This window comes from Dipodomys merriami, unplaced genomic scaffold (genome assembly GCF_024711535.1).
Source record: "Dipodomys merriami isolate MVZ:Mamm:240054 unplaced genomic scaffold, mDipMer1.0.p SCAF_44, whole genome shotgun sequence".
Taxonomy (NCBI): Eukaryota; Metazoa; Chordata; class Mammalia; order Rodentia; family Heteromyidae; genus Dipodomys; species Dipodomys merriami.
In genome coordinates this window covers 4,684,385-4,705,865 of record NW_027206002.1, presented here as the reverse complement: position 1 = coordinate 4,705,865, position 21,481 = coordinate 4,684,385, and the positions used below count along the sequence as shown (strand labels likewise).

At 43.6% G+C, this 21,481-nt stretch overlaps 1 protein-coding gene across 6 annotated transcripts; it reads right to left on the bottom strand.

The window, feature by feature from the left end:
- Positions 1–823: 823 nt before the first annotated feature.
- On the bottom strand, positions 824–21,464 carry LOC138807967 (butyrophilin-like protein 8). 6 transcript variants are annotated; one of them, XM_069993866.1, is made up of 9 exons: positions 21,410–21,464; positions 10,395–10,742; positions 8,235–8,510; positions 6,412–6,525; positions 3,682–3,702; positions 3,247–3,267; positions 3,102–3,128; positions 2,783–2,809; positions 824–2,042 (listed from the first exon to the last, which is right to left on the bottom strand). In XM_069993866.1, exons 2-9 carry the CDS (start codon positions 10,723–10,725, stop codon positions 1,513–1,515), a joined length of 1,347 nt encoding a protein of 448 aa, XP_069849967.1. In that variant the 5' UTR covers positions 10,726–10,742; positions 21,410–21,464; the 3' UTR covers positions 824–1,512. The 6 variants fall into 6 exon arrangements, with proteins under 6 accessions (XP_069849967.1, XP_069849965.1, XP_069849966.1 ...); XM_069993864.1 differs by having other exon boundaries at positions 21,085–21,439; XM_069993865.1 differs by having other exon boundaries at positions 10,395–10,739; positions 21,085–21,439.
- Between the last annotated feature and the right edge of the window lie 17 nt (positions 21,465–21,481).

Sequence of the window (21,481 nt, the reverse complement as noted above, 5' to 3'; positions counted from 1 at the left end):
ACTTTCCTGCCCAGGCTGGCTTTGAACCTCGATTTTCAGCTCTCAGACTCCTGTGTAGCTAGGATTACAGGCATGAGCCACCATCAGATGAAATATGATATGCTTCTTAAGCATTATCATTAAGTAGCTGGACAAAGAGGTTCCAGTTCCATGTTAGGTTATGAGTACAATGCTGTACAGTATATTTTAACTCTGTTCATCCCACATCACCTCTACTCTCCTGCTGTTATCAAACCTGTTTTACATCACCGAATTTCATTTTTAAGGGCAAGATTCTACATATGCGAAATTTCAGCTTGGTTTATTTTTCTCCACATGATGCTCTCCAGTTCCATCAAGGGACATAATTTCATCCTTCGTGATACCTGATTCACACTCCATGGTGTATTTATTACATTTTCTTTATCCCTTGACCAGTTGTTGGCACCTAGGCGGATTCCGCAGCTGGGTTATTGGGGACAGCGCTGTGATAGGCGGGGTTGTGCAGCCATCTGTCTTCCAGGGTGATTCGGACACTCTTCAGATAACTCAAGAACTATTCCACAGGTGATTTGGAACTGGGGAAATTAGTTGATGTGAAATAAACAAACAAGGGGGCTGTGAAGGTGGCTCAGTGGTAGAGTGCTTGCCTTGCATGCATGAGGCTGTGGGTTTGATTCCTCAGCACCACATAAGCAGAAAAGGCTGGAAGTGGCGCTGTGGCTCAAGTGGTAGAGTGCTAGCCTTGACCTGAAGAGCTGAGGGACAGCACCCAGGCCCAAAGTTCAGGCCCCATGACTGACAAAAAAAAAAGAAATAGACAAACAAGGATCATGTTGGCCATTCATTTCCTTTTTATTATCTCTCTGTAGCTGTACAAAGGAGATGCAATTCAACCAAGCAGTTTATGAATCCAATGTCGTCCCTTTCATCAATCTCCACCCCTCTCCCATCCCTCCCAAGCCAACCTTTCCCTCCACATTCATTTTTTAAAAATCTCTTCTGGCTCAGTGGTAGAGTGCTTGCCTCGCATGCATGAGGTCTGGGTTCCATTCCTCAGCACCACATCAGCAGAATAAGCCGGAAGTGGCACTGTTGCTCAAGTGCTGGAACGCTCACCTTGAGCTGAAGGGCTGAGGGATAGCACCCAGGACCAGTGTTCAGGTTCCACAATCAACAACATCAAAATTTTTTCTGTGTCTCCTGACATAGGAATCATCATCCTTCAACTGACAGATGAGGATCTGAAAACTGTGACTGGCTGAAAGTCTCTTAACTGGATAAACCTTTCACAAACGAAATACATAGCCATCTTCTTCCTTCTTCGCCTCAGAGCAGCTGTGAACCCCAACTCCATGTGGCAGAGATGCTGTCTGCTCATCTAGAAGCAATTACTATTAGCTTCTGTAGGGTTCTCAGGCCAGTAGAAAACAAGAAAGGTAATAGCCTCAGTGAGCGGGGGATGGGATTAACAATAGTGATCACGCCAGGAGAAGAAGAATGAGCAAACTTTGGGAAGAAGCCCTGCTTCTCTTAGGACACTGGGCAGATGAAGATGGGATGTTGCCATTCCTTCCCGTACATCTGAAGCTGGATGTAGGGCCTCAGTAGGCCTTGCGACTTAATCTCCAAAGTAAGAATCAGAGACCCATCATTTATATTGAAGAAGGAGATGGTCCCATCCTCCAGATTCAGAAAGATCCCCACTCTCCGAGGGGGGGTTTGGGGGAAGAGATTCACTGTCTGGGGGTTGATTGTGAAATATTGCTTGTTTCCCCATAGGCCAAGGAGCCAGTACCCATTGTCAGGAGACAAAGTCACGTGTTTCTCTTTCCTGTCCACGTCGTCCCGGCAGACCCCCAGATACCAGCGCTTGTTATAGCCCACGTCCACCTCCCAGTATTGCTTCCCTTCCGAGAAACCCTGAGAAGTAACCACGCACTTCCTTGTGAATCTCTTCTCTGAGAACTCCACTGCCTGGGGAACATCCATGCAGAATACAGATCTTAGATCGCGAATGTAGAGCTCAGGGTGAGCTGATTCCGGGTCCAGGGTCACCTCCACTGCAGCCAGAGTAGGAAGAGAAGGAGCATGCGTCATTGATGTGGCCTGTGACAGTATATTAACTCTTTGCAATACTCTTTGGAATCAGGTGAGTCCCAAAGCCAGAGTCTCCAATGGGCCCTACCCTTCAGATGCTTTTCTATCATTTGTTTGTTTGTCGGTCATGAGTTTTGAACTCTGGGCCTGGGTGCTGTCCCTGAGCTCTTCAGCTCAAGGCGAGCACTCTACCACTTGAGCTACACTGCCCCTTCTGGTTTTCTGGTGTTTCATTGGAGATAAGAGTCTCATGGACTTGCCTGCCTAGACTGGCTCTGAATCACCATCCTCAGAGCTCAGCCTCCTGAGTACCAGCACAGCTTCATTGATGCCTGGAGTGCCCAGCTGTGACTTCAACCCAAACTTACGTTTGTCTCTTTATTTAATTTCCTATTTGATTTATGAGGAGAAAGTTCTCCCCTGTCCATCAGCCTCTCGTCTACCAGTTCCTGTTGAATAGACTTCCTTCACCCTTGTCCCTGGCCAGTCAGTACTTCTGTCTATCACCTGGAGTTTTGCCTGTGACCTGCACCCTGGCTGATTCAGGCCCTGCTTTGCCCCTTTCTAGACCTTAACTGTGTGTGTCCTGGAGCAGATGAGGACCCCCAGATCATCATCTTCAGGTTAGATGGGTTCCATAGCTCCCTCTTTGAAACCCACAGGAAGCTCTCTGCCCTGTGGCCCCCTCAGGCATCTGGCATACCTGCATGTTTCTGGGCCGTTCTCCATTCTGAAAACAAGCAGAGAGAGTAGATGGTTCAGCATCTGCCTGGTGACCCGGAGGCCGGGTGAGGGGACAAGACCCAGGGTGTTTGCACATTTGGAGGTGTCATGGACCCACTAGTGAAGGCCATGGGGCATCTCTACAAAATGCAACTTATCCACATGTGCAGACAGTTAAGGATTGCCATCATACATCTTGTGTCTGCAGGCTCCCACAGGACTCAGGTCAGAAGAGTCCATTAGTCATGGACTTGGAAGAGGAAGGTAAATGGTGCCTGGGGAAGAACATATCTTCTCACCTGCGTGTCTGACTTTCTCTTCCTTGTCTGCAATCAAAACATAGAAAAGGTTCCAACTTCAGAATTGAGGACTAGGGGAACACACACTTGTGTGTGTGTGTGTGTGTGTGTGTGTGTGTATAGAAGGTTCAATATGTACTCTTACCTAAGGTTTCCTTAAGCTTTGCTGAAACAACAATAAAAACAGAGTATTCAGTAGTCATGTAGATTTGGATAACTGTTCAAACATCAGGCTGGGGTGAGAGGGAAATGGAGGGAAACATCTTGCAGTGATTTCATCATTGTGAATCCTCATATCCCCCAAAGATCTCATGAATCAACAACTCTCTCCCTCTACCTCCCCCCCCCCCCAAAGATAGATCAACAGGCAAACTTTACAGAGAATTTTAGCACCTCCTCCACACATGGGAGGCTGGATTCTTTCATCGATGAGTGGGGAAGGGAGTTGCTTTGTATTTGCCTTGGCTGCCCAAGCTTCCTGTCCAGCTTGGTGTCACAGTAGCCTGCAGATGACCCAGACAGTGGAACAGGGGAGATCTATGAATGGCGTGAATGTATCACAATTTGATGAAGCACTCACCCAATTCTGCCTGCTCCTTCCCTGAAAAGAAAACAGTACTGATGGTCAAACAGGGTGTGAAGGGTGGAACCAGACCTGATGCCTGCCTCAGGTGGGAGGACTGTGGCTATTCGGGGCTTCTTCGCACTCTACTTTTGTGCTCTGCACCCACTCCCAAACCTGTATCAGTGTCTCTACCTGGGGTAAGACAAGAAATAAGGACCATTCACTCTAAAGAGAGGAACTTTTCTATTATCTATTATCCTAGGGCTTTGGGAATGACGGTTAGGGAGGGAGAAGGTGGCTGGGTATTGGAGGTGGGATGATGGCATTCATTCTCAAAGGAACTGGGTTATCCTCAAGAGGAGAAAATTGCTTCCTGGGTGTAAAAACTTACTGAAGCTGAACTGACTTTTTGTTTGCTTGTTTTTGTTTTGAAACAGAATCACTTCATGTAGGTCAGGCATTCCTAGAACTCTTTTATTTATCTATCTATTTATTTATTTTAACTTGTGAATATACCATACAGAGGAGTTACGATTACATGGGCAAGGTAACGAGTACATTTCTTATCAAGCATTGTTGCCTACAGTCCTAGCACTCTTATTCTTCATACTTCATTCTCTCGAGTGCTGGGATTAGAGGCAGGTGCGGCTGAGGCAGGATACATTGAGGATGCATTCCTTCCTGAGACATGCATTTCTCATCCCAAGAATTAACATTTGTTTGGCAGGATGTATCCCTTCCTGAGAGAAAAATGCTCCTCGCCACCCCTCCCCTCCCAGACAAACAACCAAAATGTTACACAAGAGCTAGAAGAAAGTGTTAATAACACCACGAGTGACTGAGAGAACAAAATGAACTCCTAGGCTTAAGTCAGACCCCCTTGGTTTACCCTATAAATACCTGTAACAGTCCCTCCTCTAAGGCACCCACACTCTGTTGGAGTGTGTGTCTGCTCTTCTGCTTTTTGTCTGCCTGTTGTTTGCTTGCCTACTTGCTTACTCAATAAATCTTTGCCAAGTTTTCTTACTACTGTGGCTTTTCCAGAAATTCTTATTCAGCTATTGAGTCGAAGACCTTCAGTGAAGTGGCCATACTTTTTTGTTGTTGTTGTTGAATTTTGGTCGGTTGTGGGGCCTGAACTCTGGGCCTGGGAGCTGTCCCTCAGCTCTTCAGCTCAAGGCTAGCGCTCTACCACTTGAGCCACAGCGCCACTTCCGGCTTTTTCTGCTTATGTGGTGCTGAGGAATCGAACCCAGGGCCTGAGGCATGCAAGGCAAGCACTCTACCACTGAGCCACCTTCCCAGCCCAAGGCCCTACTTTTAAAGGGAAACTTCACCAACCCTCACCTGCCTCTGGTGTTCCACCTCCACACCTGGGACTTATTATTATTTAATCCCCACCCCCGACTTATTTCTTCTACAAAGTTTTCAACTACAGCATAACATTTTGCTAGCATCTTGGTGCTGCTCTTAGACTTTTCTATCAGTTCAACAGTACACATGAAGCACTTCTCTCCCTGATTCTGTCACTGGATGCAGGTGAAGTGTTGTGAAGTTTCCTGAGCAAAAGAGGCTCAGAGACAGAGCCCAAGGCCCGAGTTCAAGACTGGCAAAAAGAGCCAGGCGCTGGTGGCTCACGCCTGTAATCCTAGCTACTCAGGAGGCTGAGATCTGAGGATCGCGGTTCAAAGCCAGCCCGGTCAGGAGAGACCGTGAGACTCCTATCTCCAATAAACCACCAGAAAACCGGAAGTGGCGCTGTAGCTCAAGTGGTACAGCACTTGTCTTGAGCTGAAGAGCTGAGGGACAGCGCCCAGGCCCAGAGTTCAAGCCCCATGACTGACCAAAAAAAAAAAAAAAAGCAGGGATTCTTCACTTAGGATCCTTGACTTTGATCACAGAATAAGAATTTCTGGACAAGTCACGATGGTACGAAAACTTGGCTGAGCTTTATTGAGTAAGCAAGCAAGCAGGCAAGCAGACAGACAAGCAGAAAGAAAGGCACACATTCTAATTCAGTGCTGGTGCTCTGGAGCAGAGACAGAGGGACACACAGCTCCTTGGCTACTAGGGCTATTTATAAGGTAAAGGCAGGGATGGCTTGACAGTTGTTTTATCTTTGCTCTAATCACTCCAGGTGTTACGCTTTCTGAGTTTCTGGATGTTTTGGGCATTTCTTCCAGGTAGGAATGCATCCTGCCGTAAAACACATCCTTATCCTTGAGATGAGGAACTCATCTGTCATCTGTTGCTTACATTTTGGGGGAGCATTTCTCTCAGGAAGGCATACATCCTGCCAAATGTTAATTGTTGGGGTGAGAAATGCATCTCTCAAGACGGGATGCATCCTGTTGTCTCTCTTTGAAGCAAAGATAGCTTCAGTGTCTCTAAATACCTTCACCAGGCTCATTTTCATCAATTTATCCCTACCTCATGTTCCCCTAAATGACTTTGGTCCCTTTCTTAAGGGAAATAGATAAATGAATATCTCCTGCATTTGCTGTAAGCTTTCTAGACTTCATTTTCCCCTAGTCCATCCTGCTTCAATTCTTATCCATACATGTGAAATAGGAAGAGCTTTGAAAAGGTGTGGCCTTTCCAGGAAGTCATGAGAACTATGGTCAAATGGCCCAGGTAAGAGCTCCCAGCCCCAGGTGTAGAAGAAAAGGTTCAGGTCGGTACCCGGAAGCATACTGACCCCAGCCCTGTTAAAAGTGTAAACTAGCCATGGGTCCACTTACTTACCCTGCATTTTAGTGAAGGAAATCTTCATTGAAATGATAACAATACATATGACACAGCAGAAGGCACTTAGTGAAACAGAAACCGTATTCCAGGGTGAGGGCTGGAAAATCGCCTCTGAAAAACAGTCCCATAGATCCTTTAGTGACTATTGAACAGGGAAGGGAATTTAAGTTTCTCTTAAGGTATCCCTATGTACTACAGGGGGTGGGGAAATAGGACATTTAACTATAATTTCCTCTTCAGCTTTACCACTTGGAATTTTTGAATAAGACTTGATACATCTGGATTTGGCTATTTACAGAGAAAGTGAGTTATGGTTATAAGAGGGTCTTAGAGACTGCTTTTGCTAGAAGCCCTGACTCATCGTTACTGGGCTGCAGATGCCGGATGAGCACTGCGAACAGGATAAACCCTTGGCAGCTCTGCTCAAGGCAGAGCATTGCATGTGTATACTTCGGCTGCTTGAACCTGGAGTCAGAGTCCTGCTCACCTCTGGCCATAGACACATTCATTATTTAAGGAGTCTTCTTCCAAATGAAAAATCCTCCCTTCCTACCAGATGACTCCAAGCTGAGAACGGGATGGTATCGCAGTGATACCATAATAGATTGCTAGCTGCCAGCTCTTACAATGTCCTGTACCAGACCTCAGGGGTCCCTATTCATTGCCCTAGTCCCCAGAAGAGTGCCCAGTTCTTTTTTATATATACAGTTAAACACATTTAATAGTAATTCTAAAATAATCATTCCATTTCCTCATTGCTGTGCCCAGTTCTTGACCTAAGTAACTCCAGCTTGCCTCTTTGACATGTTTTGTGAGTAATTCGTCCCTGCCTTCTCCCTGCATTTCAGGAACAAAATGTCTGATTGATGAACACCTTGTGACAAGAAGTTGAACTACCCCTAACTAGACTGTGGCTAGGGAACATGGTTGAATACCAATTTCTTGAAAATTTCTGAAAACCATTGTTTGTGTTTATACCCTGTGAAAGGATATAAATATTCAATGTCTGCTTTAATTTTTTTTGAAATTAAGCTATCCATCCCCTCTCAAGCAGAAGGTACTTTATGCCACTGATAAGGTTTTCCATGACCAATCCTGAGACAATAATCAGATTATAGCCTGACCAAGATCACCTGCTATGCAAGCCTCCTACCTGTGCCTTTGTTTCTTTCCTATGTCTCCAAGCTCTTGTCAGGCTTTAATGTGGGGTTCCCCATCCCCTCTCAGCTCTGGTCACCCCTTTACAAAATGCCCCAGGGCTGGGAATGTGGCTTAGTGGCAGAGTGCTTGCCTAGCAGGCATGAAGCCCTGGGTTTGATTCCTCAGCACCACATACACAGAAATAGTCAGAAGTGGCACTGTTATTCAACTGGTAGAGTGCTAGTCTTGAGGAAAAGAAGCTCAGGGACAGTGCCCAGGCCCTGAGTTCAAGCCCAGGACTGACAAAAGAGAGCCCCAAATATTAAGCTTAATTTGTTATTCCAATGGTGTATCTTATTGCTAATTTGCCTACTTATTTAATCAGTTTTAGAATCACATACATTAGTTCTTATATTTCTATCAATGTTTATACATTTAATATATGCTATAATAAAATGCTATACTTTAAATGGTAGTTTTTTTTCCTGGTGAGTTAACTTTTTCTTCTTTGTGGAATAACTGTTCTTACCAGTTCTTTTTCTTTCTTAAAAATCTCTTTTTCCTAGACACTAACATCTGTAACCTCCCTCGCTGAACTAATGTGTCTTTTTCTAATCATTTCCTACTTTTTTGGTAGACAGCTGGTCTCTTCCCTGTATCTTCCTCCTGCCCCAACTCACCTCTTATCCACACGGTGGATTCTAACTCTTCGCTCAGGCCAGGGTGCTGAACTGAGCATGATATACTCCCAGAACTCTTTTGAACGGTGAGGGAGGTCTCCACATCAAACAGGTCATGTTGGCTTTTCTTGGTCTTGGATTCAGATGGAAAGGGAGGCCCCTGTGGACTTTTCCAATTGACTATGGGCTGAGGGAACCATCCCGAGGTGTGGCAGGTCAGCTGGATGTCTTCACCAGCGAGTTCCAGCATGGAAATGAGAGGAGAGGTACCCACTTCTGGGGAGAAAACACAATGAAACGAATAACAGAATCTCTTTGAAGGATACATTTGCGTGCGACACTGGAAGCAACTAGAATACACATTTTGTTTTCTATGAAAATGGTAACTGTAGAAGCATGACTAAGTTAGCACACTGCCTGGGCCTTTCATTATTTGGAAGAAGAAGACATATGCCAGGAAGAGGGGGTACATGTAGACTATCATGGAGCAGATAACCTCAGTATGATCACTTTTAATTGTCCATATCCTCTTGCCAAAGAGAATTTACCTTTCCTATGCTTTTTTGGTGTGTGTGTGTGGGTGGGGGGCTTGAACTCTGGGCCTGGGCGCTGTCCCTCAGCTCTTCAGCTCAAGGCGAGCGCTCTACCACTGGAGCCACAGTGCCACTTCTGGTTTTCTGGTGGTTTATTGGAGATAAGAGTCTCACAGACTTTTCCTATCCAGGCTGGCTTTGAACTGTGATCCTCACATCTCAGCCTCCTGAGTAGCTAGGATTACAGGGGTGAGCCACCTGTGCCTGGCCCCTTTGCTTTTTCTAACATTCCTTTTATGCTCTAGATGGGTCCAAGGGTCTAATAAATACTTTTTGAGTGGATAAATGAAGCAATGATAATGCAAGTTCTAACAAAGGGATTGATATACAATAGATTCCCTACCTGAGCTATATAGCAAGACTCTGTCTCATAACACACACACACACACACACACACACACACACACACACACACACACACACACACACACACACAAGATTTTAAAAAGTATTATGAGCAGGGTGCTGGTGGCTCACGCCTGTAATCTTACCTACTTAGGAGGCTGAGATCTGAGAATCCAAATTCAAAGTCTGCCCACACAGCGAAGCCCATGAAATTCATCTCTAATTAATTACCAAGAAAGCCAAAGTGTAGCTGTGGCTCAAGTGGTAGAGTTCTAGCCTTGAGCACAAAAGCTCAGGGACAGCATTCAGGCCCTGAGTTCAAACCCCAGGACCAGCACAAAAAGAAGAGTGTTATGAGCAGCTGTATACCCATACATTTGGACAAGGACTAATCCTGGCTGAACAGGAATCAGACAATCTGTCTATTAGCAGATGAATATATTTTAAAAATGGTATGTATAGATAGACATAGATATATGAATATTATTCAACCTTAAAAATAAAGGAAATCCTGAAAACATTATGAAATAATGAGTGAAATAAGCCAAAAACAAAGGAGCAAAAATGTGATTCTATCGATAGGAGGTAACTAGAAGAGTCCAATTTCTAGGGCCTGAATGTGAAATAGTTGTTGCTAGACTCAAGGATAGGATACAGGAATGAGAAATGTTCTTTGAAGCACTTAGAATGATGAAAATGGTTATAGTTTTCCCTCAAATGGTGTGACACACACACATGTACAAGAAAATCTATTCTGCTTTTAAAATTATCTACTTAGGATATTGGGGAGAAGGACAGATGATGACAAACAAGCTCAGAAGATTCTGGGATCATCAGCCATTCAGGACATGAAAATGTACATTGATGGAGAACAGGTTAGTGATTTCCAGAGCCTGGGAATGGTGGTGAGAGAGGAGGGTGGGTGTGGGAGAGAGAGAGAGAGAAAGAGAGAGAGAAAGAGAGAGAGAGAGAGAGAGAGAGATTTGGGGCTGATGAGGCTGATGAGGCAGTTCAATATTTCAATATACACAAGAGATTTTTCTTATAAACTTGATGATAGTCACAAGAATCTACACATACTATAAAATGAGCACACCAAGGCAGAATGAACTGTCAGTTTAGATGACTTAAAACAAAATACCCTCACTCACTAAACTGTCAAGAACAGGATGGTTGCAATTAGACAATACACTCAGTAAATCCGAGGAAACAAGGGACTGACCTGTCACCTGCAGCTTCCAGATGGTTTCCTGGCTGTGAGTCTGGGAGTTGAACCAGCACCCGTACAGGCCAGTGTCTGAGGGGATCACTTTGGCCAGCTTCAGGGTGGCATGTCCTTTGGCAAGGGAATCCTTCACAAACGTGGTTCTCCCCTGATATTCTGGCAGCGTAGCTTGTTGATCTTTCCCGTCTCTGTAGAGATGGACCACCGTATCGAACTGATTCTTGAAGAACCTCACTTCCATGTGCTCTGCACTTGTCTCGGAGGAGAGGTCGCAGGAGAACTCTACATCCTGCCCTCTGGAGGCTGAAAGGAACCTTTCTGACCCCATCAACTGCCACTGGGCTGCTGGGGGGGGAGAGGGAAATAAGGGCAGATAATTAACTTGAGTAAAATCCATTTGGTGTGTCTTACTCAGGGCTGGAATGAGGAGTTGGTGGACAAGGGTGGAAGATTTTCATGATGGTCTTACTAAATCAAGTGACTTGTGCCTCTGTAACCTCTTACACCTGATAGAACACTTCTGTGCCTGTCATTCTCAGTTTGCACCAACATCCTTAGAGGTGTGTACAGATGCTCCCCAACTTATAAAATAAACTCTTGGGAGTTAAAAATATCATGAGTTGAGACAGGCGCCGGTGGCTCACGCCTGTAATCCTATCTAATCAGGAGGCTGAGATCTGAGGATCGAGTTCAAAGCCAGCTCAGGCAGGAAAGCCAATAAACCACTCAGAAAACTAGAAGTGGTGCTGTAGCTCAAGTGTAGCTCTTCAGCCTTGAGCTGAAGAGCTGAGGGGCAATGCCCAGGCCCAGAGTTCAAACCCTACGACCAACAAAAAAAAAATCATGAGTTGGACAAATATAGAATATATTAGAAGCAGGAGACAGGCATTTTTAGACATGATGTAATTGTGAAAACACAACACAGTATCTGACAATGCTAGCAAGAAAAAGATCAGTTATTCCCTACCGGCCCCCACCCTTGGTGACAGAATGGATGACTGGAGCAGGGGCTTGCTGTCAGTGTGGAGTTCTGCTCCAATGATGCCATGTACCAATGAATTCCTCACTTAAAAGTCTATACCCCGGGGCCTGGGAAGTTGGCTCAGTGGTAGAGTGCTTGCCTCACATGAATGAGACCCTGGGTTCGATTCCTTAGCACCACATAAGCAGAAAAAATCCAGAAGTGGTGCTGTGGCTCAAGAGTGCCAGCCTTGAGCTGAAGACCTGAAAGACAGTGCCCAGGCCCAGAGTTCAGCCCCCACAACCGACCAAAAAAAAAAAATCTATACCCTAACTCCTCTCCCCTTAGATTTCACACCCTAGATGTTTCCAACGCAGCATGTTCAAAGATGGACACATAATCTTTACTCCCTGCATGTCTGACATGCACCCAAGTCAGACATGGGTATTCAACTGAAATGCTCCATAACACATTGGGAATCAACAATTAATTCCCTAGGACATCCTGGGTATGTACTCTCTCCACCACCACTGCCTCTCTCCAGCTCCTTGATTCCTATTATTTTGAGGACAATGCAATAGCTCTTTTAAGTGTATGTTAATTGTATAAAGCATTTTCCTTATGTCCTTTCTATACATCCATAAAATGTATCTGGATCAAACACACACCCTATTACTCTTCCTTATTCCCTCTTCTCCCACTGGAATAGTTTTAATGGTGTCAGTATCTATTTCTATAATCCTGGTGTTCAGTAATTACCAGGCAGGGGCTTGAAGAAAACAGGAGAATACAAAGGAGGACAAAGAAAATACACCATTTCACAGTTTCACAGTCACTGTAGCTAAACAATTTAACCCACTGACCAACAAGAAGATAGAAAACAGTCCAACTTGTAAGCTTACCTGACCCCAGGTTAAGTAAACTGAGAACCAAAATAAGCGTGAGGGCCATGGATATATCCTTCAGATGAAGCTCATACTGTAGAGACAGATGACAGCCAGGATGGGTGGATTGTATAATTGAATAGAACAGACCAGCTGTCCCGAGTGCAGAAGATATGGAAAGACTCCATATACGCTGATGGTAAGCTGTGTAATTCTTCTTCGTCTCCCTCACATTGTCATGGCTGTGTGTGTTGAGGGTATCAGACTCTGAACTTTGAATCACTGCATTATGGCAGGCCATAATCATCTATCTCAAAGTAGGGTACAATAAAGATAGAAAGGGAATGGATCAGGGCGAGGGGACTTTATCCCAGGGCTTAGACTCTGATTAACTGACAACACACTGAGTTAAGCCTTCAAGTAATTCTTTTAGCTGTGGATTGAATGCTACAGATTTGGGGGATGGATGATGATGATGATGATGATGATGATGATGATGATGATGATGATGATGATGTTGATGCTCTGGAGAGCAACGGAGAAGTTCCACTGATTTTATTGCTCTTTATCTTTATTGAATATTTTCAATTCACCTTTAATAATATTTTTGTGATTTGAGTGTTTTTGTTCTATTTCTCACCATCTTGTTAGCTGCACTTTTTCTCCTCTTTTTTTCCTAATCACTACATGTGAGGCATGATTCTTTCAATATTCAACCTGCAACCGTATCTTTTGCTTCCTGTTATCTTCCCCTATCAACCTTTTCCTTCTCTCCACAAACAGAATAGCTCTCTTGTTTATGTTTTTTCTGCCTCTATCCCCCCATCCATCATTCTTTGTTATGTATACTTTGACAGACAATTAGATCACCATGCTAGTTATTTTTGTCTATTTTTTTCCAATCTCTTTTGACTTCTTTTTCAATTCATCATTAACCTTCTTTCTCAATTCATCATTTCTACCTATGTCAATTTACTTACTTACTTACTTTTTTTTTTTTGCCCGTCCTAGCTTGAACTCTGGACCTGGGCAGTGTCCCTGAGCTTCTTTTGCTCAAGGCTAGCACTCTACCACTTGAGCCACAGCACCACTTCTGGCTTTTTCTGTTTATGTGGAATCAAATTCAGGGCTTCATGCATGGTAGGCAAGCACTCTATCACTAAGCCACATTCTCAGCCCTCATTCTAACTTTCCTATTACCCCCTTCTCTTATTCTCAGCCACCACCCCTTCTAGACTTATAACAAGATACCTCCGGTAATATTTATTAGTATTACTCTTCCTTATCTCTGTTTCATGACCACAGTTATTTACTAAGTTTCCCCTAGATAACTAAGTATCATCTTTCCTCCATTATTCTTCTTAAGATACTGGAGAAATAACCATGATTTGTTAGGGGTTAATGTGATCTCATGGTGGATGCATATCATCTGTGCAACTGAACTTCTCTCAGTGGAATTGAGGACTGGACACAACTTAAACAGGTGAGTGAATGTTTAATTACTGAATCATACACCCCCTTCTAATTACAAAAAATTCACCACAACCCAGCCACTACCAAATCTTATCTAAATGCTGTGAAATCTTGAACTAAAAAAAGGCAGATTAAGCCCCCAACCCAAACCTCATCATGAGATACATAAATCCAAATGAGAAAACATTAGCAATGTGACAAAAAAAACACAAGGCCATATGATTCATCCAAAAGCTGACAACTAAATAAAGAAATAATAAAGGAACCTAAATGAAAATGAAGTAGATGGAATTTCACAGCGAACTCAAAAGGACAGTGTCAAAAATAATGAAAGAAGTTAAAACAGATATAAAAGCACTTGCATGAAATAAAAGTTGAAACACATAAACAGCTGACTGAACCCCAAAGAATACTATCAATGGCTGAACAAAATAAGAATCAAATCAGGGCAGTGTAGCAAGAAAGAAATCATTTAAGGAAACCACCACACCAAGTAACATATAAAACACTATAATTCCACATATACCTACAGCAGCCCAGGCTGAATGAGTAATTTCTTAAATGTTTACTTTCACTGGCTGTGAGGAGGCCTTGATGTAAAGTGGGCCAGTGTTAGTGAAGGTCACGAGAGATAAGGATTTCCAGTATCAACAAGAATGAGATAATGAGGCCACTCCTTGTGGTTTCAGTGGAGACCACATGAGAGCAATTAAGGAAGCCATGGTAATCATAAGCATTCACCTAGTGGCTAAACAAGTCTGACTCCCTAACAGTAGTGGCTAAAAGTTATTTTCTTCTTTGGGTAACAAGGGAGGTAGGGTGAGGCAGTTGGAGTCTCTGAGACAGCAGTCTATACACCTGCTGAGATCCCACAAATTAGGAAAGGCCTGTGGGCCCTTATTAGACTTGAAGTGATATGTCCTGGGCTCCCTTAGTAGCTGACACAGGAGTAATTGCTGCGACAAAGTCTAAGGGTGTGTTCTTCTCTGAACCCTACCTTTGCTCAGCTCCTTTGAAACTTTCAATTTTGAAATGTTCACATATATACAAAATAAAATGTAATGAACTCATGTATCCAGCATCAACTTCAAAAATTGTCAACTTCTAGCTGTTCCCTGTCATATTATTATTATTTTTTTTTTTTTGTCGGTCGTGGGGCTTGAACTCTGGGCCTGGGTGCTGTCCCTCAGCTCAAGGCCAGCGCCCTACCACTTGAGCTACAGCGCCACTTCCGGTTTTCTGGTGGTTTATTGGAGATAGGAGTCTCACAGTCTCTCCTGCCCGGGCTAGCTTTGAACCGCGATCCTCAGATCTCAGCCTCCTGAGTAGCTAGGATTACAGGCGTGAGCCACCAGCGCCCGGCTCCCTGTCATATTAATTTCCACTTATTTTCCTCTAGCCCCTCACATAATTTTGGAACAGATCTGAGACATTGTCTCATCCATGAATATTTCATGAATAACCACAATGTACTAATTTCTTTAAGATATTTATACTGGTCACTTTGTATCATCAGATATGGTTGATTTTTCTCATTTTCTTCATTATCTGAACAGACAATGTATTAAGGGTTTAATTGCCATTCAGGCTTAATTGCCATTCAGGCTTATTTGCTGATCGCTTCCATCAAGTGTTTTTGTTTTTGTTTTCTCCTGTTTTATTTTTCTTGCAATTTTTGCATTGAAGAAATGGAGCCAAATTTCTGGTAGTTTTCTGCATGTTTCATTATTTGGAGAATAACTTATCACTGGCTATTTTGGCTGTCTGCAGCCCTTGGATAGTTACAGAGCACCTCGACCCCTTAACTCTTCACCTGCTTTTCTGCTCTCTAAGACAACATTTGACCCAGCCTAAAGATTCACTTTGTAGTCCTCTAGTCCTGTCCCTTCTCTATCTAGCAAAATAGAAAAAGATTACCAACTCCCCTCAGGAAAATTCAATATCTACAGGAGTATGATCACAGTAACAATAGTCAATATTCTTTTCCCGCTCTGTGGCTTAGTCCTTAAGAGCAGCGGATGACAAAGCTCTACAGGTTCACTCCCTTCTCCCTTCCCGCTCAGAGCTCAACAGCGCCACCTGCCACACAGATTTTGCACAGTGGGAGGGAAACTTCAGCGTGAAAGGAAATTACTCAAGCACACTACAGCGCAAGCAATGAAGAGCAGAGCAACATTCCTGGAAAATTGAGAGGGTGAATTTCCTTACTATAGGTGATCACTGAATTAAGCAACCATAGAAACACTTGACTTGTAAAATTTGAGGAAAAAAACCAATCTGCTAAATCCAGCTCCCAGAGAAGCTCTTTATTTTATGGTTGGAGACCTCCTAAATACACATAATTCTTCTTGAGAGGAGTTTGGCAATCTGATTCAACTTAGGTTTTGTTATGTTTAATTCATAAAGGAAGTGTGTGCTCTCTTGGTTCACAATGCATGGCCTATAAGAAGGAAATGTACCTCCCCCTCCAAAAAGGAATCTCTATACTCCTGTCTCAGTCGCTCAAGTGCTGAGATTACAAGTGCAAACCACAGCGTCCAGCAGTACAGTGATGTCTTCACCTAAGATACATCTCAAAGACTTTTCCATGCACTTAATTTGGAGACTCTAAGCTTCACTCAAGGAGAGGCCACATGGTTCAGGCAGAAAAGGGTTTATTGCCCCGGGGAGGGGAGAGCAAACTGTCAGCCTGCAGTTTGAGGTGCAAGGGTATGGAGTGCAGGCATGTAAGGGGAGGGAGCTAGTGATGGAGACTGATTATATAGGGAGAGGGTGGAGAGGAGGTGTGGCCACAGCAATGATCTCAGAGCCTGGGAGACTCTCCCACTGCCCTGAGGCGCTACAGTTACCTGGGTTGAAATGCTGGGCTGGGTATTCTAGGGAAGGGGAACAAGCAAAGAGGCTGTTTTTTCCAAGTGGACCTAACAGACCAGGTCTCACTAGTTGCCCGGGATAGCCTCGAAACTCCTGGGCTCAAGCGATCCTCCTCCTGTTTCAGCCTCAAGTAGCTGGGACTTCAGACTTGTATCACAAAAATCTTGCTCATTCTCCTCCTCCTCCTCCTCCTCCTCCTCCTCCTCCTCCTCCTCCTCCTCCTCCTCCTCCTCCTCCTCCTCCCCTCCTCCTCCTCCTCCTCCTCCTTCTCCTCCTCTTCCTCTTTTTCCTCCTCCTCCTCTCCCTGTTCTTCACCCTCTCTGAACATAGTTTGTGAATGGGTTGAATTGTGTTGTGTTCTTCTCAAAATGCATACATCGAAATCCTAACCCAAATACCTCAGAATGTATCATTTTTTGGAAATAGGGACATTTCAATTTGCTAAGTCAAGATCATACTTGAGTAGCTTAGTCAATGTGACTGGTTTCTTTGTAAAAGGTAGAGAAAGGCACATGCATACTAACACAGAGAGATTGCGACAATGAAGGAAAAGACTGAGGCTAGATGTACACAAGTCAGAGAATGCAGGAGATTTTCATCATACCCCCAGAAACTCAGCAGGAAGAATGGAATGGATTCTCTCTCACAGCCTTTGGGAGAAACCAACCCTGCTGACTCCTTGATCTCTGATTCCAAGTCTCCAAAAATATAAAACAACACCTGTCACTTGTTTAAGCCATCTAGTTTTATGGTACTTTATTATGACAGGCCTGACAAGCTAAGACGTGTGATGTGCAATAATTGAATCAATTCCTTAACTCACTAATCTTGTGCTTTAAAAATACCGCAGTCAGCCACCTTTTCATACACCTTTTCACAAGCGGGTAATAGAGCTTTCTGTCACTGTGACACATACCTGAGATAAATGAACTGAAAGGAAAGGAAAGGTTTGTTCTGGCCTATGGCTTCAGAGGTTTCAGTCCATGATTGGCTGGTCCTGGTCTGTACCCGTGGCGGCATGGTAGTACATCATGGTGGGAGCATGCGGTGGAGTAAAGTTTGTTACATAGCAGAAAGACAAGAAAGGGTTGAGGATCCAATATTCCCTTTGAGGCCAAGCCCCCAACGACCTAACTTCCTTTCACTAAGCCCCACCCCCTAATGGCTCTGTCACCTCTCAGTAGTGCTGGGAATTGGTGACGGAGTCTTCAACACATGAGGCTTTGGAGTATATTTCAGAATTGAGCTATAGCAGTGTGGGTGCACCCACATGATGAATTTTCTAGAGCAGAATTGTTATGGTAAAGGATACATGCATGTCGATACATTCTGAGGATGGACCCCTCTGAAAGTCACCACTGCCACTGCATATTATCCAACCTTTGCATCTCTGTGATTCTGATGCAAGAATCTTGGTATTTCTGTGTAGTTTGGGCTTTGCATCTTTTATTAGGAGTCATTTGCACATACTTCTCTGTTAACCCATCTTCCCAAGGAGTTATATTCCTCTTGGAATAGCTTGTTGTGTGGGTCAGGGAAATGCTCCCTTTATGATATAAGAAGCAAATATTCTTTTTCTCAGGTAGCCACTTAATTTTTGAGATTTCCTTATGGTAGTTTTGCCATACACAAACGTATTTTAGGTGTTTGAATAGGGTATTCTTTAGTTTTATAATTTCTGGATGTTGTGCTGTAATGAGACAAAAAATGATCAAAGAAAAGAGATATGATCAGAGAAATTTTCCTGATATTTTTATAGGTAGGATAGCAGCAGTGGTGATGGTGTGTGCATGTGTGTGTGTGTGTGTGTGTGTGTGTGTGTATGTGTGTGTGTGTGTGTGTGCGCGCGTGCATGCATGTGTTCATGTATGTGCATTTATTTGAAACAGGGTTATATCGGGGTTTATCACATTGTTCAGCTAGCTTCTAATCTCTGGACTCAGGCAGCCTCACCCTTCTAAGTGATTGGGATTACAGACACACACCAGTGTTCCTGACTCTTGCATGCATTTTACATTTCTTTGTTGTTGTTGGTTGTGGGGCTTGAACTCAGGGCCTGAGCGCTGTCCCTGAACTCTTTTTGCTTAAAGCTACTGCTCTACCACTTTAAGCCACAGTTCCGCCTCTGGTTTTCTGGTGGTTAACTGGAGATAAGGGTCCAAGGGACTTTCTTGCCTGGGCTGGCTTTGAACTACGAACCTCGATCTCAGCCTCCTGAGTGGCTAGGATTACAGGCATGAGCCATCAGAGCTGGGTGATATTTGTCTTATACATCTGGCTTATCCTGCTGTAAGAACTAGATGCAATTCCAACTTTATTTTCTGGATGCTTCCCAGTCATCCATGTGCTATCTCTCCCCCAGGGTATTTGTTTTTCTGCTTGTTTATTTCTTTGTACATGAAGTCTTTCTATTATTCCAGTTGTTGTTTGTACATAAGAAACTCTTCCATTGTGTTAATTCTGAAACTATGTCCCTTACAAAATTCTCTTATCATTTATTCTAGCTTTGCAAGTTAACTCTCTTTGGATTTATGAAAATAAAACTGTATTATCTTAAAATAGTATAGTTATACCCATTTTCCAGTGTTTATATCCTACTGTTTTATTTTGTTGTTTTGTTTTCATCCAGCTGCAATGGGAGATAACGGTAGTGATGGTTAATGTCATTTTCATGTTCTTTGTTTTTAATGTTTCTCCAATTAATCTTCTTAGTGCTCTTAATTCCCTATTGTTCGTATTTAAAACTGGCAAAAATGTTTGCTGGTGTAGTACTTCCCCTGTTGCTAGAGGTTCCCAGCTGGAACAAGGAGGACTTGGTTTGAGGCAGGATAGATAAGGGAAATGAGGCATGGGAAACAGGGACCAAGAACTCAGAGATAAACATTGTATTAATGAACAGCTTGATTAAAAGCACACAAACACTGTTTTCTTTGTATTATACTCCCTAAGCTGCAACATTTAGTTTCAACAAAACACAACTTTTCCTCTGACCTTGTCCATTGCTCAAATGACCACCATTCTTAGGAAAGGAAAGTAAGAATAGCTTAAAGAGAAAGACACTTATCCTTGGTGTGTGTGTGTGTGTGTGTGTGTGTGTGTGTGTGTGTGTGTGTGTGTGTGTGTGTGTGTGTGAGAGAGAGAGAGAGAGAGAGAGAGAGAGAGAGAGAGAGAGAGAGAGAGAGAGAACTGGTAAACACTCCTTTGATCATGAAAGTGCAGAGGAAAACATCTCAAAACTTCTTAAAAAGGACATCTGGTTAAAAATCCCACCTTTATTAAAGAGAGGCTTATCTTTGCCATTATGCCCTCAAATTTAGTAAACAGATCAATCTTAGAATCTTGGGCACAATTAATAAAATAGTATAACAGCAGCAGTGATTTAAAATAAAATAGGTGTCCAAAACAAGTGTGTGTGTGTGTGTGTGTGTGTGTGTGTGTGTGTGTGTCACTCTTCTTAAAGCAAACTGAAGGCAAACTTCTGATCCCTTTTCTCAACACCAATCACCCTTGATGGTGTTATACCGGAATTCAGGGACCTGCAGAAGACCACCAGAGACCACAATCAATGTAAACAACAAAGAGCCGGTTCATTGCAAGCTCGAGCTTGGTCCTCCGCGCACAGGGTAACCGGTGACGCTAAGAGGCCCTGAGCATAGAATCTGCACAGTTTTTTATAGTATTGAACAAACAACTTTAAGGAATTTTTACATAAGAAATTACATGATTGGGGAAGTGGCGCTGTAGCTCAAGTGGTAGAGCGCTCGCCTTGAGCTGAAGAGCTGAGGGACAGCGCCCAGGCCCAGAGTTCAAGCCCCACGACCGACAAAAAAAAAAAAAAAAAGAAATTACATGATTGGTTAACATTTAAAGCAAGCTAAGCTGGGCAAATATGATTGGTTGACCTTTACAGAAAAATGTCTTTGGTCCATAGCTTGACCAAAACAGGTTATGAGTCACACCTGGACCAACAGAATACATGGCATGTCTCGCCCTGGGCTCTGAAGAACCGGTTGATCAGAAACTCTTAGTCCTAGGTGGCTGGGGGCAACACCACTTGGGGACTAACACCTGCCTTGAGCAAACGCCATCTATGGCTCCAAGATTGTGCATGGCTTTCTGTCATAAATTCCTAGCACTGGGGCTAAAGTGGGTCACGAGTCAAGTCGCAGAACTGAGATGGAGTGTTAAACAAAAATGGAGTTGCTTAGGTTTCTCAAAACATTATATTTCTTCTCTAGGGCCTTACTGCCCAGGCCTCTGGGAGGGGCGTTGCAGCTGTTGGGATAATTCTGAGGACTTTGAGCCCTTGGTCAGGGCTGTAAACCCTTTGAAGTCTTTTACTAAGCAACTCTAGGCTCCCAGGCTGACATTCCACTACTGAGTAACTAAAACCACAGTTAAAATCATACAAAAACCATAAAATCATCTAGCACAAAGCAATTCGTACAGAAGCAAAAACGAGCGGTTAGTAATCATAACTTCTAATTTCTATTACCTTAAGCATTAATGTGACTCCATGCCTTTTAATAAATTCCTTCAGGGGTGCTTGCCTACGTTGATGAGGGCAGTCCAGTTTTCTGCCTCTTCCACTCCACTCCTCAAGGTTTTAGCAGTTTTTAAGCAAGCAAAGGCACAGAAGCGAAAATGGCTGTTAGGTGCTGTCTATACATTTTTACGTTCTTCAATAGAAAAACACCCATGTCTGGGTTGTGTACTTTAGAGACTTCCAGCACTACCTCCAAGGAACATCCTCTGATTTAACTCAGTAACCAACTGTGTGTGCTCAGATACGCAGACAGTTAAGCATTATGGCTCCCTACCCGTCCAGGAGAACAGGAGCCAGCCCGTAGTTCCAGCATGCACCGCGCCAATAGGACCAACTTCCCACCCTG

Bases quoted from the DNA above. Each gene is read 5' to 3' on its own strand.
- LOC138807967 (XM_069993862.1), bottom strand. From the start codon at position 12,309: ATGGCCCTCACGCTTATTTTGGTTCTCAGTTTACTTAACCTGGGGTCA. The intron at 10,743-12,260 runs GTAAGCTTACAA...CTCCCCCCCCAG, and splicing joins TTTACTTAACCTGGGGTCAG to CAGCCCAGTGGCAGTTGATG. The intron at 3,268-3,681 runs GTGAGTGCTTCA...TTGTTGTTTCAG, and splicing joins GAAGGAGCAGGCAGAATTGG to CAAAGCTTAAGGAAACCTTA.